The 21,971-nt window shown below is 37.1% G+C and overlaps 1 protein-coding gene across 3 annotated transcripts in view; it reads left to right on the top strand.

The window, feature by feature from the left end:
• OXA1L (OXA1L mitochondrial inner membrane protein) overlaps positions 1 to 21,971 on the top strand; it is a 189,712-nt gene that overhangs the window by 101,317 nt on the left and 66,424 nt on the right. For all 3 annotated transcript variants that reach the window (XM_090401071.1, XM_090401070.1, XM_090401072.1), the window contains exon 3: positions 14,970 to 15,168. In XM_090401071.1, the coding sequence (XP_090257197.1) occupies positions 14,970 to 15,168 (199 nt within the window). The remainder of the gene's footprint in view (positions 1 to 14,969; positions 15,169 to 21,971) is intronic.

Here is a 21,971-nt window from a genome sequence, read left to right as displayed (position 1 = left end):
AACTGGATTTTTGAGAGCTTGGGACATGATTTCACCAGAAATAATTGCCAAGTTTTTTAAAAAACTGGCATCTCTGATGCCTTGGATGGGAGTGAAGATGATGCTGTTTAGGTAGATGACCTTGACAGTGCACACTGCTCAAGGAAACTTCTCTTGAGACTGGAAGTAGCAGTAGTGAATGAATAGGAGATTCTTGTTCGTGTGTAGAGGCTTAAGTGCTATGAGGACATCATGTTGGAGGCTTAATGGATTTTTTACAACACTCAAAAAGAATTAAAATAAGGGTAATGCCACAGTCGTTCTTAACACCAGTGAATACAATCGTAAAATGAACATTATACTCCGTGATCGCGCTACTTACATCCCGCTAGAACACGACCCCACAAAAACACTAGTTAAGAAATTAAAAATCTTACTTAAAAAAGTATCTTCCTGGCCCCCTGACGTCACGAAAAACTTAAACCTTTCCGCTCCCGTCCCCCCCGAATTTACGGTTTACCAAAAATCCACAAACCCAATTCCCCACTCAGGCCTATAGTAGATGCCACCAATGCACCTTGCTATAGACTGTCTAAACAGCTGGCCAACTCTCTGACCCCCCCCCCCCCTCACTGGAAGGTCCACTTCCTTTATAAAAAACTCTACCCACTTTAAAGCTCTCACAGAAAATTTAACCTTGAATAAGACAGACATATTGGTAAGCTTTGATATCTCCTCTTTGTTTACCAATATTCCCTTAACTGACACCTTATCTCTCTTAGAAAATGTTTTTCCCCCTGACATCTTAGATCTCTTTTCCTTTGCCATTAACTCTGGGTATTTCTCTTGGAAGAACAAAATCTACAAGCAGATAGAGGGAACTGCCATGGGTTCCCCCCTCTCACCCCCCCCCCCTTGCCAATTTCTATATGGAAGATTTCGAAAAACGAGCCATTGACTCAGCCCCACTCAAACCTTCTATCTGGCTAAGATATGTAGATGATGTGTTCTCTATTTGGCCTCATGGCCCAGACACGTTAGACTCCTTCCTCGGTCATCTCAATAGCCTACATCCAAGAATCCAGTTTACTATGGAAAAAGAAAAGAACAATTGCTTACCCTTCCTAGACACCTTAGTCACACGCCTGCCTAACGATACACTTGCCTTCACTGTATACAGAAAACCCACACACACAGGCAGATACATTCACAAACTCTCCCACCACCACCCCTCTCAACAATTTGGCATTATTAAAACTCTTACCAAGAGAGCCCACAATCTTTGTTCCAGTGGAACCGCCCTCACTACTGAGCTTAACCCCATACATAACACTTTCCTCTCCAATGGCTACAGTGATCACAGTATCAAAAAAAAATCAACCCCCCCCCCCATTTCCCGTCCTTCTCGCCAACAAGAATTTAAAAATGCCATCACCATACCCTACATCCGTGGCACATCCGAAAAAATAGCCAAGATACTAAAAAAGTACAACCTACACACAGCATATAAGCCCCACAGCAAACTTGCTACCCTTATCCGTTCTACGAAAGATCAGCTCCCTCCTCTCTCTCTGCCTGGAGTTTACAAAGTACCCTGTTCCTGTAAGCTGGCGTACTTTGGACAGACAGGCAGATCAGCATCCATCCGCTTAGAGGAACACAAGTCTTACATCTGCAAACACAACTATGGCCACTGAGGCTTGGCTGACCATGTTTTGGATACCACCCACAGGGTATCTTGGAAGAAAACCACCATGCTCCACCACAGCAAATTCAAGAAAGAGAGACTTTTCTTGGAAGCAGCAGCTCTCAAAAACCAACCAAATCTCAATAAATACGGTTGTATTAAGCTTCCGAAGATTTGGGAAACACTCATCACCAGAGGTCCCACCTTACATTCCAGGCCACCTACTACTGCTCTTAGAGGGCGCTCCAACTAGATAGGACTTTAGTGTCACCCACATGGTTGGGCTCAGTATTGTTTATTATTTGTGTGTATGTTACATTAACTGTTTTTGTAATCCCCGTAGATGTCCTAGTGACTAGGACATCTACGGGGAAATATAGGAAGTATTAAATTCTATTTTAATTCTTTTTGAGTGTTGTAAATCCATTAAGCCTCCAACATGAGGAGATTCTTGGTAAGTCACACCCATTTTCAGAGTTTTAAATCATGGTGATCTTATGATTCAAAATGATAAAAGGACAAGCAGTAATGCTACTGTTTGTTTTAATTTAATTACAGAAGCATTGTTGCTAAAGATTCAAATATATTGCATGATGAAGGTGAGCGGCCAATTGCATGAATAACATTGATAATTAAAATTTAAATGCATTAATTTTATAAATAGTGTGAGCAATTATAAATTATAACGACTACTGAGGATTTAATTATACATGTCAATTTAGTCTTTTCCTGAAAACCCCACATATATCTCGCACCACGATTTTTTTACTTTCATTTTTTGGGAAAAAGTGAGAGTTATATTCGAATAAATATGGTATGCAGATAGGATTAACTGTTGAACTACTATGGGCTGGTAATGCACAGTATACCACCTCTCACAGTCAAGTCAACCCTGCCTTTTCACAGTATGGCCTGTTTCCATTAATGGGTCTCTGGCAACATAGAGTATTCCGCTACAAAGGGATACCTTCATAGTTGGAGAAAATGCCAACTAGACCTACAATATGGTGGACGACTTTCATTGCCTGGTGAAATACTAATACCACTACCATGTTTATTGGGACAGGAAGTAGTTGTCACTGTATTTGGTTCCTAGAGCAAGGGTTCCAATTTCTCCCCCCCCTCCCTCTAACCCTCTACATGCAGTGTGAGTAATATTCATCAAGGGCATGCCAAACATTCTACAGAAATCTAGAACTCTCCATCTTTGAGGGTACAGCAGTAAAGCAATTCCACATACTGACCACCAGCTAGTGTATAAGACTGAACCAAATTGTAATGCATTTTAGGAGGGTTCCTGATCAACTGGCACATAATCTTGCTGTCATCTGCATTGCCAGGTCATGCCTAGAAGGAGTCTATTATAGTATGCAGGGGAGGACTGGCTGTCAAGGCCACTTTATAGTTTGAAGACTCTGCTCTGTGTGGGTGATGTCAAGAGTATTTTCTCCCACTGCATGTTCCTTTTCTCTTTACCTTTTGAAACATTAAATGTGAAAGTAAGCCTAGCTAAAAAATACCCCCCCCCCCAAACAAACAAACAAAAAAAAAAAAACCTCAAATTTCACAAAAAAAATCTTACATGTCCACTTTACAAACATTCATGGATGGTATCAACAACAAATGAAACCACAAATGATGAATAACATAAATGATGTGCATCATCACCTTTAGCCATCCAAACCTGATGTTCTATTTCTGATTGAACACCAAATTTCTGCTCCATCAACCACAGACTATCTTAACTGTCCAAACTATATCGTGTATGATTCCTTCTTCCATAAGGGAGGTGCTTGTGCCTTTCTTTGATCTGTTGTTCCATGCCAAAAAATATTTAATCTAGAATCTCATCTTTTGGACCTTCTGTGGCTTAAAATTTCTTTGCCATTTTGTTTCTTTCGTCTGCTGTCAGTACTGTGCTCCCATTTCTGAAAATCATTCTTTCCTCTTTGACTTATTTTTTAATCTCTGTTTCATTGTCCAAATTCCCAAACAGTGACTTCATCTTTCTGGTGATTTTAATTGTCCACAACTCTAATTGGCTCCCTTTCTTACATTTAACTGACCAAGCAGGAAGAGAGGCAGAGATTTTTGCTATAAGCAATGACCTAAAACAGATTATTTATCTTCCTGCTAGAATTTTGGACAATCCTTTTCACTCCCCCAACACTCTGGATCTCATCTTAACTTCCAGGTAATCTGTTCAGGCGATTGCTTTTCTTGGCTATCCAGATCAAAATCTCATCCAAGTTTCATCTTTAGTGAAACATCCTTCATCCATTCACAACCTTGCATACTTTGACATTACAACAATGCCAAGTGGAAGGACCTGTGCGACTTTTACTCCTCGTTTTTCCATAATCGGACTACTGTTTTCATTCTTCAGATCCAGATACTTATGATCTTGTTACAGAAATAATCCATATTAAAATTGAAGCTTTCATTCCTCGCTCTGTCAAATTTCACAAAAAAATACTCTGTTCAAAATTCTCACCTTATATCTAAACTATAGTTTTCCAAGAAGTGCTCCAGGGCAGTCCTAAAAAAAAAAACAGCCTATCACAAGTGGTTTGAGTTCAAAGCTCCAACGTCCTCCACTGCCTATACAGCCTGCAACACTTGTAAGACATCATCAAAAATTCACTTTGACAGGACTAAATGTAGAAAACTGTCACCTGTGTCACTGGTAGTTGTGCCTTCTAGGGCCCCTCACCAAAGTTGTTGGGCAAAACTTTTGTTTTGCTCAACAACCTTGGTGAGGCTTCTTTCTTCTCTTCCATAAATGACCATGATAGATTACCTCCTTTGTCTAGAACTTAACATTGCATTGCATGTCTCCTCTGACATTCCACAAGAAAGGTATTAGAAGAATATCAAAATAAGCAGCTGCTCCAGATAGAATTCCACCTTCCACCTATTGTGCTTAAGAAATATGCTCCTGTATTGTACTTATTTTCATCATATTTACAGTATATATACTTTTTAATATATATACATATATATATATATATATATACAGTATACAGGGTGTTCGGGATAAATTTGACATATTTATAATTAATTATATTTTTCCGTAAGTTACATGTATTAACACACACTTCTCTTCATTTAAAAGTTTGGACCCTTCTTCATTCATATACAAGATGTCAGAAAGGATGGATAGCTGGAACCCACCTGAATCATGGAAGAGAATAACTTGTATCATGATGATTCGTGCCCGCCATCAAAATAAGGATATTACGACTGCTGCCCAATGCTCCCTGAATACAGTAAAAACAATCAGGCATGAACTAGAGACTTGCAATGGTGACTACGAGGATGTAGCAAGAAGAAAGATCCCTAGCAGACGATCTGATTGCGTTCGTACAGCAGAATTCCTCGCAAATCTGCAGTAACAGGTGTTGAAGAACCCTGGCATTGGAATTCGGGCTTTGTTCGTGGAGTTGCTAACTGTAGTCAAGCCCTGGATAACAAGGGTAGCCAATGGTAGGCCGTATGTATGGCAGCAGGATTCGGCCCCTTGCCACACCTCTGGGAAAAGTCAAAAATGGTTGTCTGAAAATTTCTACGACTTCACCAGTCCAAATGTTTGGCCTCCAAACTCCCCAGACCTTAACCCCATGGATTATTTTGTATGGGGCGCAGTTGAAAAAGACACCAATCGCACTTCCAGTAATACAAAAGCCCAGTTAATGGATAAAATTAAAACAGTTTTTGCGGCCCTTCCCAGGGAGACTGTAGCATCAGCTTGTTCGAGGTTCCGAAGCAGAATTGAAGCTGTGATCGATGCTAATGGTGGTTATTTTGAGTAAATCTTGTTGATAGTATTGTAATTAACTCTGCCTGTAATGTTTTTTTGTCAATTCATTAAATTTAATAGATACAAAGAAGATTTTCTTTTTCCTTACGAAACTGTCAAATTTATCCCGAACACCCTGTATATAGTTTTTAATACTTTCTACATATATATATATATATATATATACACACTCTAAAGTATATAGACTAAAATATAGTCCATATATAAAATAAAATATTATATAAAATATAGAGACTATAAAAGTTTCAGCAGATACAAGCGTAAGCTGACCTTTCATGACAGGGCAACTTGTAGTAAAGGTGGAGTAAGCTCTTATCACTATCCTTAGTATTTCCCATAATGTAAAACACATCTCCTAGCAGACATGTGTGATGTTATACATAATGATGTATACAAGAATTACTGAAAAAGATAGCCAAAAAGGCTTCACTTTGGCAATGCAAATCAATTACTATTAATCAATTACTCTTTTTCAGTAATTCTTGGTGCCTTTTGTGATGTGGCACCTTTTTTGGCAACTCGTATGATATAGTATGAGTTCTGCATTACTTCTGGGTCTGGCTCCCACTGAAGACCTCATTAAGGGTCGAAACTGGTCTGGATAGTGATCCTTCCCAAAATGCATAGCATTATGCAGGGTGTTTCAAAAAGAATGACCCGATTTCAAATAATTATATTTAATTATTTGAAATTCTGCATGAGTCATGACTTTTTTTTTTTTTTTAAATATCATGACTGATGCGGAAATTCAAATTTCAAATAATTCGATTTCAAATAATTAAATATAATTATTTGAAATCAGGTCATTCTTTTTGAAACACCCTGTATATACCTGTTAAGATATGTGCTTTGCATTATGAGATACTAAGGCAAGTGATGTGAAGTCATCAGCTTCTATATAAGAGTTTCCCCAGTCCTGAAAATACTTCAGGCGCAAACTTTATTTGCTTACACCTGGATAAATGATTAAACCAAGTATATAATTTCTTGGTATCTTTAATTTATGACATTTTTGAAACGTTTTTTTTTTTCCCCTCCACATCTGCAATGAGCCTTCTTTGGGCCTATATCTTAGCTTTCAGGTCCCAATATTGCAGAATTTCTCAGCATGTTAGGTACACTCTTGATCTCCCCCCCCCCCCCCTTGCACGTTACAAGTTTTTCATCATCTAGATGGAAAAGAAAAATGCTTATGTTTGTTTATATGAATAGTTATGAATTTTTTAAATGCACGACTCACTTATGAACATTGTATAACCTATATCACATCCTTCATTAGATAGGCTAAAAGATATATAATCCATCAACTGTGCAGTCAATTGATGTCTGTCCTCCAGTAAAGTGTGGTAGTCTTGCACTGGTCAGTGAAATTTATCACTCATATTTTTGTAAGCATCCATAGTGAAATTAATTTATAGAATGTTGGAGAGCAGAGCATTGTAAATTGCTCTGCTCTCCAACTTGGTTAACTAGTTTTATGCAGAAGAAAGAGAATGCATAAAAGATTAGACTATAAAGAATATGAACCTCGCATCCTCAGATAGGAGATGGAACTAGCTGTCAAAAATATGAAAACTAGAAAAGCAGCATAATGATGGAATTTATTATTATTATTATGTGACACTTCCAGGGAGTCCAAAGACTCGTCGAGGGAGGGTGTGCCAACAGCATTGAACAGTTGATCCCTTCAAACTGCTAACCATGCTCAAACTTGCTTGACTTTTTGCGTGAGCCATTAGTAGCAGAGGCTCTACCAATCGACCAACCTTTACTGGCATACCGAGATGATAAAGAGCATGGGCAGAGCAGGAAATGAAGTAATGCTGAGATTATGCAGGATATATATGCAATATACTGGTGTCGGGATATTGCATGGATGAAGACAATCTTTATCCCAATCCATAAAAAAAAGAAGCACTAAGAAATGTAAAAATTATAAAATAATAGCATTAATCTCAAATGCAATAAAATTATGCTCTGTATTATGAAATATATCTCATTAAAATAGGCTGGATTCAAGAAGGGAAGAGATACCAGAGATCAGATCTCAAATCTCAGATGCCTTATTGAGAAACCAAGAGAATTCAATAGCTCTGCTTATTTATGCTTTATTCAATACACCAAAGCCTTTGACTGCATAAATTGATATGGGAAATGTCTAAGTCTGGCTTTCCCCAGCACCTTATCTACTTCATAAGTCAACTTTACAACAATAACCAAACTGCTATAAGCATTGCTAACGTGTTGTTAGATTGATTCTGTTTACAAAAAGGAGTAAGGCAAGATTGTATACTACTTCTTGGACCCTTCAGTCTCTATGGTGAGGAAATCAAGAAATCTCTGGATGGCTGGAATAGAGACATATTGATAGGCAGCTCAAGAATCAATAACTTAAGATCTGCTGATGACATAGTACTAATAACAGAAAATGAAAAGGACATGAGTGAGTCTCCTTGAAAATTAGAATTGTATAGTGTTGAATTTTTTCTTGACTATTATTTATAAGACTATTACACTTTTTTTTTATATAATGTTCGTCAAGTAGCTTTATTTTATTATCCTACATGTTTCGCCAATATTTTTCTACCGGCATCTTCAGGGAATACAAACTAGTAAGCTATATGAAGGTAACAGACTAGGTTATAACTGATGGTTCTAATTCATACAAAAGATTAGTATTGAACGAGGCAATGCGCGTGTCTTGGGAACGTGATTTATTCGTTATGGCTCATGATGTAATTGTTATGAAAGTTCATTTCTTTGATGTTTAATGATCTGATTAAAGCTTTCCAAATTTCTGGTAAGGTTAGACCTTGATTCGTGTTTAGGTTTTCAGTTTTATGGGCGACTGTAGCTGCTTCCTTGAAGGTTCTTGAATGGTAGTTATCTTCTATATAGGGCATAAGGCTCTTATCCCACTCAATGTGATGGTTAGTAGAGGCAAAGTGGCAAGAAAGGCCTGAAATGTCTTGTCTGTTGTTTCTGACATATCCTATGTGTTCTTTCTTTCTCGTTTCAAAGCTTCTAGAGGTCTGACCTACCACAATGGCAAGGTATATTATATACTCCAGAGTACTTGTAGAATGGATGAGGATCTTTCGGTGATCTTAAAAACTTCCAAATAGTATTGATTGGCTTGAATGCTACTCTGATATTATGTGGTTTTAGAAGGTTAGCTAATTTTTTGGAAATGCTGCTGACAAATGGAATAGTAATAGTACTGATGTATTGGACGTCATCACGTTGTCTATGTGGTATATCAGTCAAGAGAATCTTGTTGTAGAGTCTTTTTGAATAACCATTTAAAGATAGTTCTCTTGATATTGTAGTTAATTCCATTTGTAGATCATTCTTATCTGTTGTGTACTTTATAGCTCTTTTCTTAGCATATGGATAATGCTAAGTTTCTGCGCTATATGATGAGACGAGTTGAAATGGAGGTAACGTCCAGTATTTGTAGGTTTTCTATAAACAGATAGGTTGATACTATTATTGGTTTGTTTCTTTATTAGGATGTCAAGGAATGGCAGTTTTCCATCTTTTTCAATTTCTAATGTGAATTTGATGGTATGGTGGAAACTATTGATTTGGTTAAGGTAATCCATTAGTTCTTCTTTCTTGTTGATACTATTATTGGTTTGTTTCTTTATTAGGATGTCAAGGAATGGCAGTTTTCCATCTTTTTCAATTTCTAATGTGAATTTGATGGTATGGTGGAAACTATTGATTTGGTTAAGGTAATCCATTAGTTCTTCTTTCGTATGATCCCAAATGAGAAAGATATGGGTAGCCCCCTCTCCCCTCCTTGTGCTGACTTATTCATGGAAGATCTAGAAGAAAAAATCTTATCCCAGATCATTCCAAAACCGTAAATTTGGTACAGATATGTGGATGATATCTTTCTCATTTGGGATCATACGAAAGAAGAACTAATGGATTACCTTAACCAAATCAGTAGTTTCCACCATACCATCAAATTCACATTAGAAATCGAAAAAGATGGAAAACTGCCATTCCTTAATATCCTAATAAAGAAACAAACCAATAATAGTATCAACCTATCTGTTTATAGAAAACCTACAAATACTGGACGTTACCTCCATTTCAACTCGTCTCATCATATAGCGCAGAAACTTAGCATTATCCATATGCTAAGAAAAGAGCTATAAAGTACACAACAGATAAGAATGATCTACAAATGGAATTAACTACAATATCCAGAGAACTATCTTTAAATGGTTATCCAAAAAGACTCTACAACAAGATTCTCTTGACTGATATACCACATAGACAACGTGATGACGTCCAATACATCAGTACTATTACTATTCCATTTGTCAGCAGCATTTCCAAAAAATTAGCTAACCTTCTAAAACCACATAATATCAGAGTAGCATTCAAGCCAATCAACACTATTTGGAAATTTTTAAGATCACCGAAAGATCCTCACCCATTCTACAAGTACTCTGGAGTATATAATATACCTTGCTCATGTGGTATGTCAGACCTCTAGAAGCTATGAAACGAGAAAGAAAGAACACATAGGATATGTCAGAAACAACAGACAAGACATTTCAGGCCTTTCTTGCCACTTTGCCTCTACTAACCATCACATTGAATGGGATAAGAGCCTTATGCCCTATATAGAAGATAACTACCATTCAAGAACCTTCAAGGAAGCAGCTACAGTCGCCCATAAAACTGAAAACCTAAACAAGAATCAAGGTCTAACCTTACCAGAAATTTGGAAAGCTTTAATCAGATCATTAAACATCAAAGAAATGAACTTTCATAACAATTACATCATGAGCCATAACGAATAAATCACGTTCCCGAGACACGTGCATTGCCTCGTTTAATACTAATTCTTTGTATGAATTAGAACCATCAGTTATAACCTAGTCTGTTACCTTCATATAGCTTACTAGTTTGTATTCCCTGAAGATGCCAATAGAAAAATATTGGCGAAACATGTAGGATAATAAAATAAAGCTACTTGACGAACATTATATAAAAAAAAAAGGTGTAATAGTCTTAGAATGGTATAGTTTGACATATGGACTTTAGCTCAGTGTTCAGCAAAACAAAGCTGATGATCCTAGATAAGAATCATAATAGAAATACTTCAGTGCTGCTTACTAACATAGATAAAGTTGATCAGTTTTTCTGGACTCACTGCTCTCTGCCAGTGAGAGTCATATGGAGGAAGTGAGAAGACTGATTACAATGAAAGATCTGCATTGACTCAGCTCACAAAGATCTGGAATAATAGAAAAATATCAGACTGGTCAGATCCTTGGTCTTCTCTGTGGTTCTTTATGGCTCAGTCTTGGACACTGAACAAGGCAATTAAGGTGGATGATTTTGAAATGTGGGCCTGGAGAAGGAAGTTTAGAGTTCCTTGGACAGAGAAAAGAACCAACTTGAGAGTCGGAGATCAACTAAATCTTGAAATGAGTTTCTGCAACATGATGGAGAGAAGAATCTTTAGATGTTTTGAACACATCTCAAGAAGAAAGGGACAGAACATAAAAAAACTCTTCATGTAGGGCAAGATGCCTGGGAACTGGAAGAAGAGGTAGGCCCATGGGAGATGGTCAGATCAAATTGCTGCTGTAACTAGATTAAGGTTGGATTCTTACACTTAGAATGACAAAAGATAGAGAAACAAATGATGAAGATCTATATATAGTTATACATTGAATCATAAGTCCTCAGACATGGGGAGATTGACTAATGGCTAGAGCTTTCTTAGAGATTGAAGCTTTCTGTAGCTTCAGTTATAATTTTGTTTTCTGCTATCCATTTAACTAGTGCTTATCCAGTAGTGGGGTACTAAAGATTACATATATCAATAAAGAAATATATTTAAGTATAGTTCTTCTTAGCCTTTCTTCATCCACTGCAGGACATAGGCCCCCCCCCCCCCCCAACTTCTTCCATTTTTTCTTCTCTTTTGTCTCTTCTCTGACCCACCATTTCACGACTCTCCATATCTGGATATCATTTCTCCATCTTTTTCTCTGTCTACCCCTCTTCCTTTCCCCCCCCCCCTCTCTCTCTCTCGGTTGCCATTCCGTTATCAATCTTGTCCACCTTTTGTCTCTCATTCTTGATACATGACCAGCCCATCTCCATTTGAATTTTTATCACTTCTATTATATCTCGTACTCCTGTTTGTTTTCTTATTTCTTCATTCTTAATTTTATCCTTTTTAGTAATTTTCAGCATTCTTCTTTCCAGTTTTCTCTGTGCTATCTTCAGATCTTTACATTACTTCTCTGTTATGCCCCATGTCTCGCTACCATCTGTAAACACTGGCGTCGCACAGCTGTTGGATATTTTCCTTTTTAAACACGATGATAATTCTCCTGTCATATGTTCTTTCAGTATATTCAAGGCTCTATTATGTTGAATGATTCTTCAGTTGATTTGTTTATTTTGCCTTCCGTTAAAACTAAAAAATAGTTTTTAGTTTTAATTTTCTGTTAAAATAGTTATTTTTTCCTCTTCATATTCTTTTGTCATATACTTTGTTTTTTCAATATTTGTTTTAAGTCCCATTTTTAGGCTCCATAGTTCATTTGTCATAGATTGTAGTTCTTCCTTACTCTTTGCAATGAGTACTACATCATCAGCAAATCTTAAATAGTTGAGGTGCTTCCCGTTTATATTAATTCTTTTCACTTCCCAATTTAGTTTTTTAAATATTTCTTCAAGATAATGAAATAAAATAAGGAGCATGAGTTACAGCTAGTGGGCTTGATGTCAATCATAACAGTAGACAGATTTATTGATGGTGCCCTATGGGGAATGAGAGGTACTCGGTGACCATTTACAGATGATCTGTTGCTCCAGTTGGCAATGGGTTCAGAACTTACAAAAATAACTTAGAGTAATTTATCTAAATTTGGTTTTATGTTCTGAGAAGTGCATTTTAATGAGATAAAATCCTCAGTGGCTCATTTTAGGTAAAATTTTTATTTTATCCTCAATGACTCATTTCTAGTGAGTGTGATAGTGGCAAATCCAAGGTTCCTAATGCTGGACCCAACCTTACGAGGGTGGTCTGAAAAGTTCTCGGACTAACAATGAAAAAACGAATTTATAATTTCAAAATTATTTTTATTTTTCAACATAATCTCCCTTAAGACTAATACATTTATTCTAGTGATGCTCCAGCACCATTATCCCATCCCTGTAGTGTTTCTCAGTAAGATCTGCAAAATACCCCTCTACAGCTGCAATCACCTCTTGATTCGAAGAATAACGCTGACCAGCAAGGAAGAGTTTTAGTTTTGGGAAGAGATAGAAGTCAAAGGGAGCGAAATCTGGAGAATAGAATGGGTGTTCCAACAATTCATAGTATAGATTCCCTTAATTTTCCCATTGCAAAAAAAAAAAACACTTTTGTGGGTAGGTGCATTGTCCTGATGAAAGATGATTTTTTTCTTCTGCAAACTGGGTCTTTTCTCACGAATTTTTTTGTCTGGTCTGGTTAAAAGATTGGAATAATATTATCTGGTTATTGTTTCATCCTTTTCAAGATAATAAACAAAATGCCTTTTAGCATCCCAAAACACTGATGCCATGACCTTTCCTGCTGATGGAACCGACTTTGTCTTCTTTGGTACTGAACAACTGGCTTCTGCCCACTGTTTTGACTGCTGTTTGGATTCTGGTGTGTAATGATGAATCTAAGTCTCATCCATAGTAATAAATCGATGCACAAAATCAGTTTTATTCTTGTTAAAATGCTCCAATCACTGTTCAGAGATTTTCATGAGATGGTGTTTTTGATCTGCTGTTAGCAAACGTGGCACCCATCTTGTGCAAAGCTTTTTCATTTGCAATTCTTCATGCAAAATATATCCTACACGTTTTTTTGAAATGCCTATAGTCTCAGCAATTTCACACACTTTGATTTGCCGGTCATCCAATACCATATCGTGCACTTGATCATTGATTTCTGGTGTTGTTACACTTTTTGACATCCTTCACATGGATCATCTTCAAGGCTGGTACGGCCATGTTTAATCTCAGCAGCTAATTTCTTATTGTTGAAAACGAAGGAGAAGGGTGCCTATAAACTTTGATGAACTTCGAATGAATTTCTTTTGGCGTTAAACCTTCTTTTACAAAGAATTTTATAACTGCACAATACTCAATTTTATCCATTTCAAGGGATACAGACAACATTTTTGCTTCAGACAGCTGTATAAAACAAACTACTTGATAGAATGACTTGCAGTTTCACATGGGTGCTTATGACAGATGTACCAACTTAGAGAAAAAAAAATCGTGCTGATAGTGTTGCCATCTATGGTTGAGGCTGAGAACTTTTCAGACCACCCTCGTACATCACATAATATAAATCTGTTAATTTATCAGAGAAAGAAGAGGAGGGATTAGACTATATTATCTACAGACTAGTCCCTCCTCTTCTTTCTTTCTTTATCCTTTTCTTTTCTTCTTGTCCCCCCCCTCCCCCCCAGTACTATTAGAGTATTTGAGGGCTAGAGTTGTAGCTCACCTGTCTTACTGAACTTTCTTCTTCGCAGCAGTGAGAATCTGCCTTCTCTCCTAAGTATTCAACTTATTAAAGTAGGCGTCCTTTCCATGAAACCTGGTCAGCAAGGAAGGATTAGACCAAAACCCCCTCAAATGATGGATAATAAATCTAAATGATATCAGAATGGTATCTCAGAGATGAAGAGAGAGCTACAGGCACACCAAAGAGATGCAGGTATATGAGATTAAGAGATGCCCGAACTCATTGGCATATAAAAGCTCAAGATAGGACTGAATGGAGGCCTTCATCCAGCAGTTGACATAAAATGACTGATGTAAAAAAAAGGCAAATACAATATGGTGTTGTGCTATTACCATTACATGTTAAGATGAATAATTTTTAATGTCTAAACCTTTCTTCATATGTAATCTAGAAATTTCACCCATATACAACAACAAAAAAAAAAAAAAAAAAAGTCAGCTTACCCATGCATTATTAGCTTATCAAAAAAAAATTAAGCCATTAATTATAGATTTTATGGTAATTATAGAAGTGCATCTCCATAGTGAAAATTCAGCAGTCTGGTACACTTTCAACCAGTGATAGCTGACTCTTCTTGCACTTGTGTTGCAACTCTCCTGATTATATAGTTCACTGTGTTGAACCTATTTTTATTTACATTCTGTACAAAGCAAAGGCATAATGGAGAGTTGTACAATAGGTGTCCTCCCATGATGAATCTTCAGACTCCTTGGAGGTGTCACAAATAATAATAACTAAATCTTAGCAAACAAAAAAAAAAAAGAAAAGGCAAATACAATATTAAGTAACATTTTATAAAAAAAAAATTAAAATATGTAGTATTTCAATTGTTAATAACACTTAGTAAATCATAAAAAATATGGACAAACAGAATTTTTTATATGAAATAATCTCACTTGCTTCATTGTATAATTTTTAATTCCATGTAGGGTATTTCTTCAGGTTACATTCCTGAACCTCCACCTGTTCCAGTTCCTGTAGAGGAAGCATCTTCATTATTAGACACTGCAGAACCTTTACTATCTAGTGTAGGTCTTGGGGGTTGGTCTCCTGTGGGACTTGTTCAGCATAGTCTCAATTTCCTTCATGTTACCCTTGACTTGCCATGGTGGCTATCTATTGCTATAGGTAAGCAAGGTTTCAGATTTTATAATAATATACCAAACATGAGTGGTTGTTTACTGCATATTCTTTTAGTGTTGTGGATGAGATAGAAAATAAGAGGGAGAAAAAAATATTTAGTTACATTTTAAATACCTAGAACTTTATTGAAAAAATATATAAAGAGAAATTATTAGGAGAAAGCAGTAAAAGAAATGTTATGGAAGTGAGGAAAAGAAATTTGTTCTGGGAATTTGGACTTGAACTGAGAATGAATGGCACTGGTTATTGAGTATGTGTTAACAGATTTAGATAACAGAGATGGGGTTGATTACTGATGCCAGATGAGCTACATGTAGAAATGCATATAGATGAAACAATCAGAATGAATAAGTAAGAAACAGGTCACTGGTTGGTAAGCAACTAATTGCTCTCTTCTCTGATGAATCAAGAACATTTAGTGCTCTTAATATATTTAATATATCACCCCAGATGAGTTAGGTTGAGTTAGTTGGAATGATAGAAAAACAGCCAAGGTTATGTGGGGGACAATATATTATACAATATAATTGCATATATTCAGCCAATTTGTTTATTTCAGAATGAAAAACCAAGTTTCTAGGGCAATAGATGTGAAATCTTCATGAGGAAGAAGCTAATCTTTTCTAGAGGTGGGAGGGGTGAAAGATCTTATTTTCAGTCATTGTAAAGATTCTCACTTAAGACTCATTTAGAAATTGGTATTTATGATTATAGAATTATTATAGATATTTTAGAAGTCATGTTGATATGTGTATCGCAAGATTTTCACATAAGTAAATGTACCGTCATTAACAAAGAAAACTAGACTTATGGTCAATAGAGCTCAACAGCTACAGTATTAGTTGCAAAATTTGAGGTTAAAGACATTATTGACAATTAGAGGAAACTTTAAGATGGTCACTTGCTTAAAAGCCCTTTATGCTAAACCTAATCCCAAGAAGATTTTTCAATTGACAGCAGTAGAATCAATACTAAGCTCCTTTATTAGTTAATAGGTTTCAAGAAGTACAGAAGTTGACTTCAGCAAATTTTACATTATTATAGAAACCATTGAACTGAGAGCAGCTGAATGGTAATAATTTGTCCTACTTCTTAGGAATAGAGTAAAATTCGGACTTGTGATGAGTGGTAAAGCTGGTGAAAGTCTTGATCATTACGCAGAATGAATGCTCGCTTATACGTATACTTTTAGAACACATTCATACGCATTTCACTGATGTAACTCTAGTGATGTTATTTATTTCTGAAAAACTTGACACAAACTTGCTTTACAAGATTCTTGAAACTACAAAAACATTATAATTTGCCTTCAAACACTAATGTTGTACTTATTCTTTCACTTCGGGCACATTTAAAAAAAATGGATACCACACACAGCGGAAACTTTGCTAATCAAGTCCCAAGCGTCGTCTGCTTCTGTCACGACTGCAGCGCCTCCTCGCCAAAGTACACAGTTTTAAAGAGAATTCGCAAGTCTTTGTGACAAAAATCTTTACAAATAGGTTGCATATAAAGTAATTTCCAACATGTCGTGATACCAGTGTAGGAGCATTAAATCTTCAGAATAATCAGAACTGCCATAGGAAACTTATTGTCCCAAGAGACTTTTTGGTTATCCATATTTGTAAAGCTTCTCACAGTGATTTTTTTTTTTTTTTTTTTTTTTTTTTTTTTTTTTTTTTTTGCCACAAAAGAAGTAGTGTAATGTTTGAAATAGTAAGAGCACAGTTACATAATTCAGAACTATATGGGTAGCAGGATTTGAAAGAAGTTTTCATTAGCTTGAGTAGATGAACCTCTTGGCACAATTGCTATTTGTGCATGATCAAAGTTTCTTACTTTTAGCTTTTCAGAATCTGTTTTTAACATGCATTATGCAACAATCATGAGCTTCAATTTCCATTCTAGTCTGGAAAGGAGACTGACCATTTATATATAAGTGCTCAGCCTTGGCACATCTGTTGCAGAATCAAGTAAATTCAGCAGAAAATCAAAAATCTTCTCACTTGACATTCTTTTAATGCCAGAGAGTACAAAGTTTGAGTGTAGTTTTGCAAGTAGTATTCCATAGAAGGAATAATCATTGCCAAGTTATGATTCCTAGATTAACTTTGCAGAACATATATCTGCACTGTACTTAGGATTACAAGCAAGTAAAAGATCAGTATGGTTAGGATTATTGAATAATCTGGCAAGCAGTTGAACAATTTGTGAGAGTTGTTAGTCTGCTATTAGAAAAGTGGAGTTAGAGAAATCAAGATTAAAAAAAAAAAGTTCAGAGGTTGCTTCATTCATTCATTCTTCAAATCATTTGCAGAATGAATTTGCATTGCAGTTGGAATTCATATAACATATGTTTGCAGAATGGATAAGGAAAGTTTTGGGTGGTAGGCTTTTTTACTGTATGTAATTGATTTCTCAATTGCATGCAAGGAATTTTGACATTCATTTATTATTTATCTGTTTTGTTATTATTGTTGGTAGCCTAAGTGTTAAAGTTAGATAACTAGTCTCCTTCCAGTTATCTGACCTTAACAGAGAACCAAATGGAGCTTCATACATACTATCCAATCATTATCATTTTCCTGTCTGGGCTTCTTTAGTATTTATCTCCTCTTGGATACAGCATGAACAAGGATGGGCTGGCACTTTGAGACTTACTGGCTGAATTGTACTCTGTAATGGCTTAAACCAACACACATATATTATAATACAACTTGATTGGAATGTACAGGTTGGATATCATCCAGTTAAACAAGGTCCCTGCTGCTTTTGTTGAACAGGGATGAGCAGGTGAAAAAAGTCAACTACAAGAACAAACTCAATAATTTAAGATAGGCATCAGTGGAAAAGAGGTGGAGCTTCAGAGGAATTGCAGAAATGTTTTATCAACATAATAGGTGTGATTGAGACAAAGAAGATAGAAACAAGCGGCAATGGGAAGAATTCAGTGAGTTAGATGCTACGATTATCTGACCTCATTGGAGCAGGAGAGACAAGTAGTAGAAGAAACATATGAATGAAAAAATAAGAGTGAGGAGTGTGGAAGACTTGAATGATTGTGAAGTTTTTGAAGATGGTCTTCATTGGGTAGATGAATGGCCAGTAAGAGTGACTAACTTGCAGAGAGAGAGAGAGAGAGAGAGAGAGAGAGAGAGATGAGTTGAAAGAGAAGGTGGAATGTCTTTGGAATGAGATGAGAAGTATGAAAGATGAGAGTAGGTGAATGGAAGAGATGAATGCAAGGCAAATCATAGGAGGAGTGAGAGAGTTATGGGAATGATAGAAGAGGAGAGAATAGAAACAATAAAAGAGAGGGAATGAGTGAGAGAGGTATGGGAATGATAGAAGAGGAGAGAATAGAAACAGTCAAAAAAGGGAAAGTGAGAAGAATGCTATGGAGTGCTGGAACCAGGGATAGAGTGATGCCAGGACAGCAGATAAGTAGGGGAACACTGAGAGAAAGGGTTAGAGGAGAGAGAGTGAGGGATGCAAGTGAGCAATCAAGGAACAGAGTGGTAAGACGTGTGATGTATGGAGACTCGATGATCCATGGTGTGCAAGATAGGATGCCAGAGGAGTGTTTGCCTGGAGGAACAATAGAAAGTGTGGCTATGGTATTTAAACAGGTTGAAAGGATGGATAATGATTGTGATGGTGGGTATGAATGACTTGAGAGGCAAGAGATCTGAGATTCATGCTTGAGGTTGTACAAAAGAAAACACAGAGAGGAAAGATAGTTTGTGTGTTACCCAGTTATGATAATGAGGAGCTTAGCAGATGAGCAGTAATAATGAATAGCATAATAGCCAGAATGTGTCAGAAGAGAGGATTGGAATATGTGGTGGATGCTTTTAGGGCATTTGAGGACAGAAAGGAACTGTATGCAAGAGATGCTTGCATTTGAATGAGAAAGGACATAGACATCAGGAGAGATTGCCGTTTTCTGAACGAGTCAATGTGTCAATGCAGGGAAACTATAATTCCCAGGGTGGATGGTAGCAGTGGTGGCCTCTTGTGGGAATGGGTGCTTGGCAGAAGGGGGACAACTTCAGGTAACAAGTAACACTGAGTCCAGTGAGGTCTGGAGGGGATAATGATAAGTATAGAAGCAGTGACATTTTTATGCTTTACACTAATGTCAGGAGTATCCGGAATAAAGGAGATGAATTGGTGGCACTGATAGCATCAGCCTGGCCAAAGATTATTGGGATCACTGAGACGTGGTTGGCGAAAGATAATATAATAACAGGAATAGATGTAGCAGGGTACAGCATTTTTTGGCAGGATAGGAGGGGAAAATGTAGTGGTGGAGTACTGCTTATGATAAGTGATGACTTAGGTCCTCTAAGAGTGGAGGCTTTGGAAGGCAATGACACTAATGGTTAAGAAAGCATATGGTGTGAGGTAGAGGTAGGCAAGACAGGATATTTAGTGAGGTGTTGCTACAAGCCAAGGAGGACAGAGAGTGGGGAGCAGGAGATGTTTAGGCAGTTGAGCATGGCAAGTTCAAGAAGAATGATTGTTACAGGAGATTTTAAGAAGTTATAGCTTATACTACTATATCTACAGCAGTATAAGCTGGGAAGAGGAAAATACATGTAGTAATAAGGGAATGGAATTTCTAGAATTCTTCAGGGACAAATGTCTTCGGCAGCATGTAATAGAGGGAAAAAGAGGTTCAAGAGTTTTGGATTTGGTTATAGCATCAGAAGAGCTGATAATAAGTGAGATGACATCTCTCCCGCCAGTTGGAGAGAGAGTGACCATGTGGTTTTGACTTGGAAGATGAACAGACATGCAGGAGTATCAAAGAAAAGGGAACGTATGTAGAATTATAAGGTGGGTGATTATAATAGTCTTAGATATCAACTTGGGGCAGTTCCATGGAGGGCAGAATTGGAAGGCCAGGATATCATTAGTGCTTGGGAAATTGTGAAGGAATATTTGTTAGCAGCAATAGCAAACTGTATTCCACGAGTGAAGAAGCGGACACAATTTGGTGTAAAATGGATGATAAACATTATCAAACAGGAACTGCAGGTGAAAAAAAGATTATGGAAGAGATATAAGGAGAGGGATGGAGAGCAGATGCATGAAGAATATAAAACTAAGGCCAGGAGAGTGACTAGTATGGTGAGGAAGGCAAAACTGGAATATGAGAAGAGATTGGCACGAAGACCCAAAGAAAATCCTAGGGAATATTTTAGCTATGTTGCCAGTAGGAGGAGAAATGATTGTGGAAGAATGACATTCTGGGATAAAAATGGGAATAGAGTGACTGATGCAAAGAACACGGTGGAGTTGTTCAATGAGCACTTTATTGGAGTATGTCATCCTGGAGAAGAAGGTTTTAATACTAGAGGGGTAAGGCAGGTTTGATATTTAGAGGTGCAAGAGGAGAGTGTGTTCCAAATATTGAGTACTCTGGATGTCAATAAAGCATTGGGACTGGATGGTATTTCACCATGGGTTTGGAGAGAATGTGCTAAAGAACTGACAGTTCCTTTGACCTGGCTTTTCAATGAAAGTCTGGCTACGGGAAAGGTACCAAAGGAATGTAAGGAAGGTAAAATAGTGCCATTGCATAAGGGTGGTAGCAGACTGGAAGTATCTAATTATAGGCCAGTTTGTGTGTCATGTAGTTGTTAAGGTCTTGGAGAAATTAGTGAGGGACTATATACAGCGTTGGACAGATGAGGGTAATGTTATCTGTGAGAATCAACATGGATTTGTTAAGGGATGCTCTTTCTTGAGTAATATGATTGCCTTTTATAATAAAGTGACAAGAGCAGTTGATGAGGGAAAGGCATACACTGTGGTTTTTTTGGATTTTGCAAAGGTATTTGACAGGGTGCCACATGATAAGCTGATATTTAAGTTACAGCACATGGGTTTAGATGTCGGGTTAGTCAACTGGATTGAGGATTGGCTGTCTGAGGATAGGTATCAGAGTATCTGTTTGAGGATAGGTATCAGAGAGTTGTGTATAGTGGGGCACTATCAACTTTATATCAATGACATCGTCAATGGATTGCAAGGGGGATATTCAGTTGTTTGCAGCTGAGGGAATGTGGATTGCAGAGTTTGGTGGATAGAAGAAGGAGAGGTGATATGAACGAGACTTTTAAACTGTTAAGAGGCAGTTGCAGGGTAGGCACTGGGGAGTTCTTTCACTTGGTGGAGCAGTGGGAAGGAGCGATGACAAGGGCCATCCCTGGAAGTTACGAAAGGAAGCTGTGAGCAAGAGAGTGAGGAGTGGTTTCTTTGTGTCGGGAGGGTGGTGGAATGCATTGCCTGATAGTGGTGAGAGTAAGAAGGGCAATGAGTTCAGGAAGTGGTATGATAGACTTTGTGTTTTCTAGGAAGGACCTTCCGCAATGAGTTTCTTGACTCCATGGAGGCCTGAATAATAATAATAATATTCCTAAATACCAACTGTAGTTGACTCTTGCTACAGTGTACTCAAGTGAGCCATTGGAATAGTTTTTTACAGTGGAGAGATAACATTGCTCTAGAAGCTGTAGCCATCTGCCATTCAAGTAGGATTTCTTATTATATTAAATTCCATTTATTTATTATGGGTTCCCAATTATCCTTGATAATTTTATATTGCAACTTCATCCCCATGGGTGATTTTGTAGGTTAGTTCCAGAACAAATAAGCAAAGTCAAGTGTCAAGCATATGTGTAATAATAGACCCAATACTTTCTTTCATATGCATATCTGCTGCCATTCATCTACTGTGTATGTGAGATGTATTGAAGAGAATAGTGAATTTCTTCTAG

Source organism: Typopeltis vanoorti, chromosome 12 (genome assembly GCF_054136105.1).
Source record: "Typopeltis vanoorti isolate ZY-2024b chromosome 12, IOZ_Tvanoo_1.0, whole genome shotgun sequence".
NCBI lineage: Eukaryota > Metazoa > Arthropoda > Arachnida > Uropygi > Thelyphonidae > Typopeltis > Typopeltis vanoorti.
Note: the sequence above shows the minus strand (reverse complement) of the source record. Positions and strands in the feature narration are given on the sequence as shown.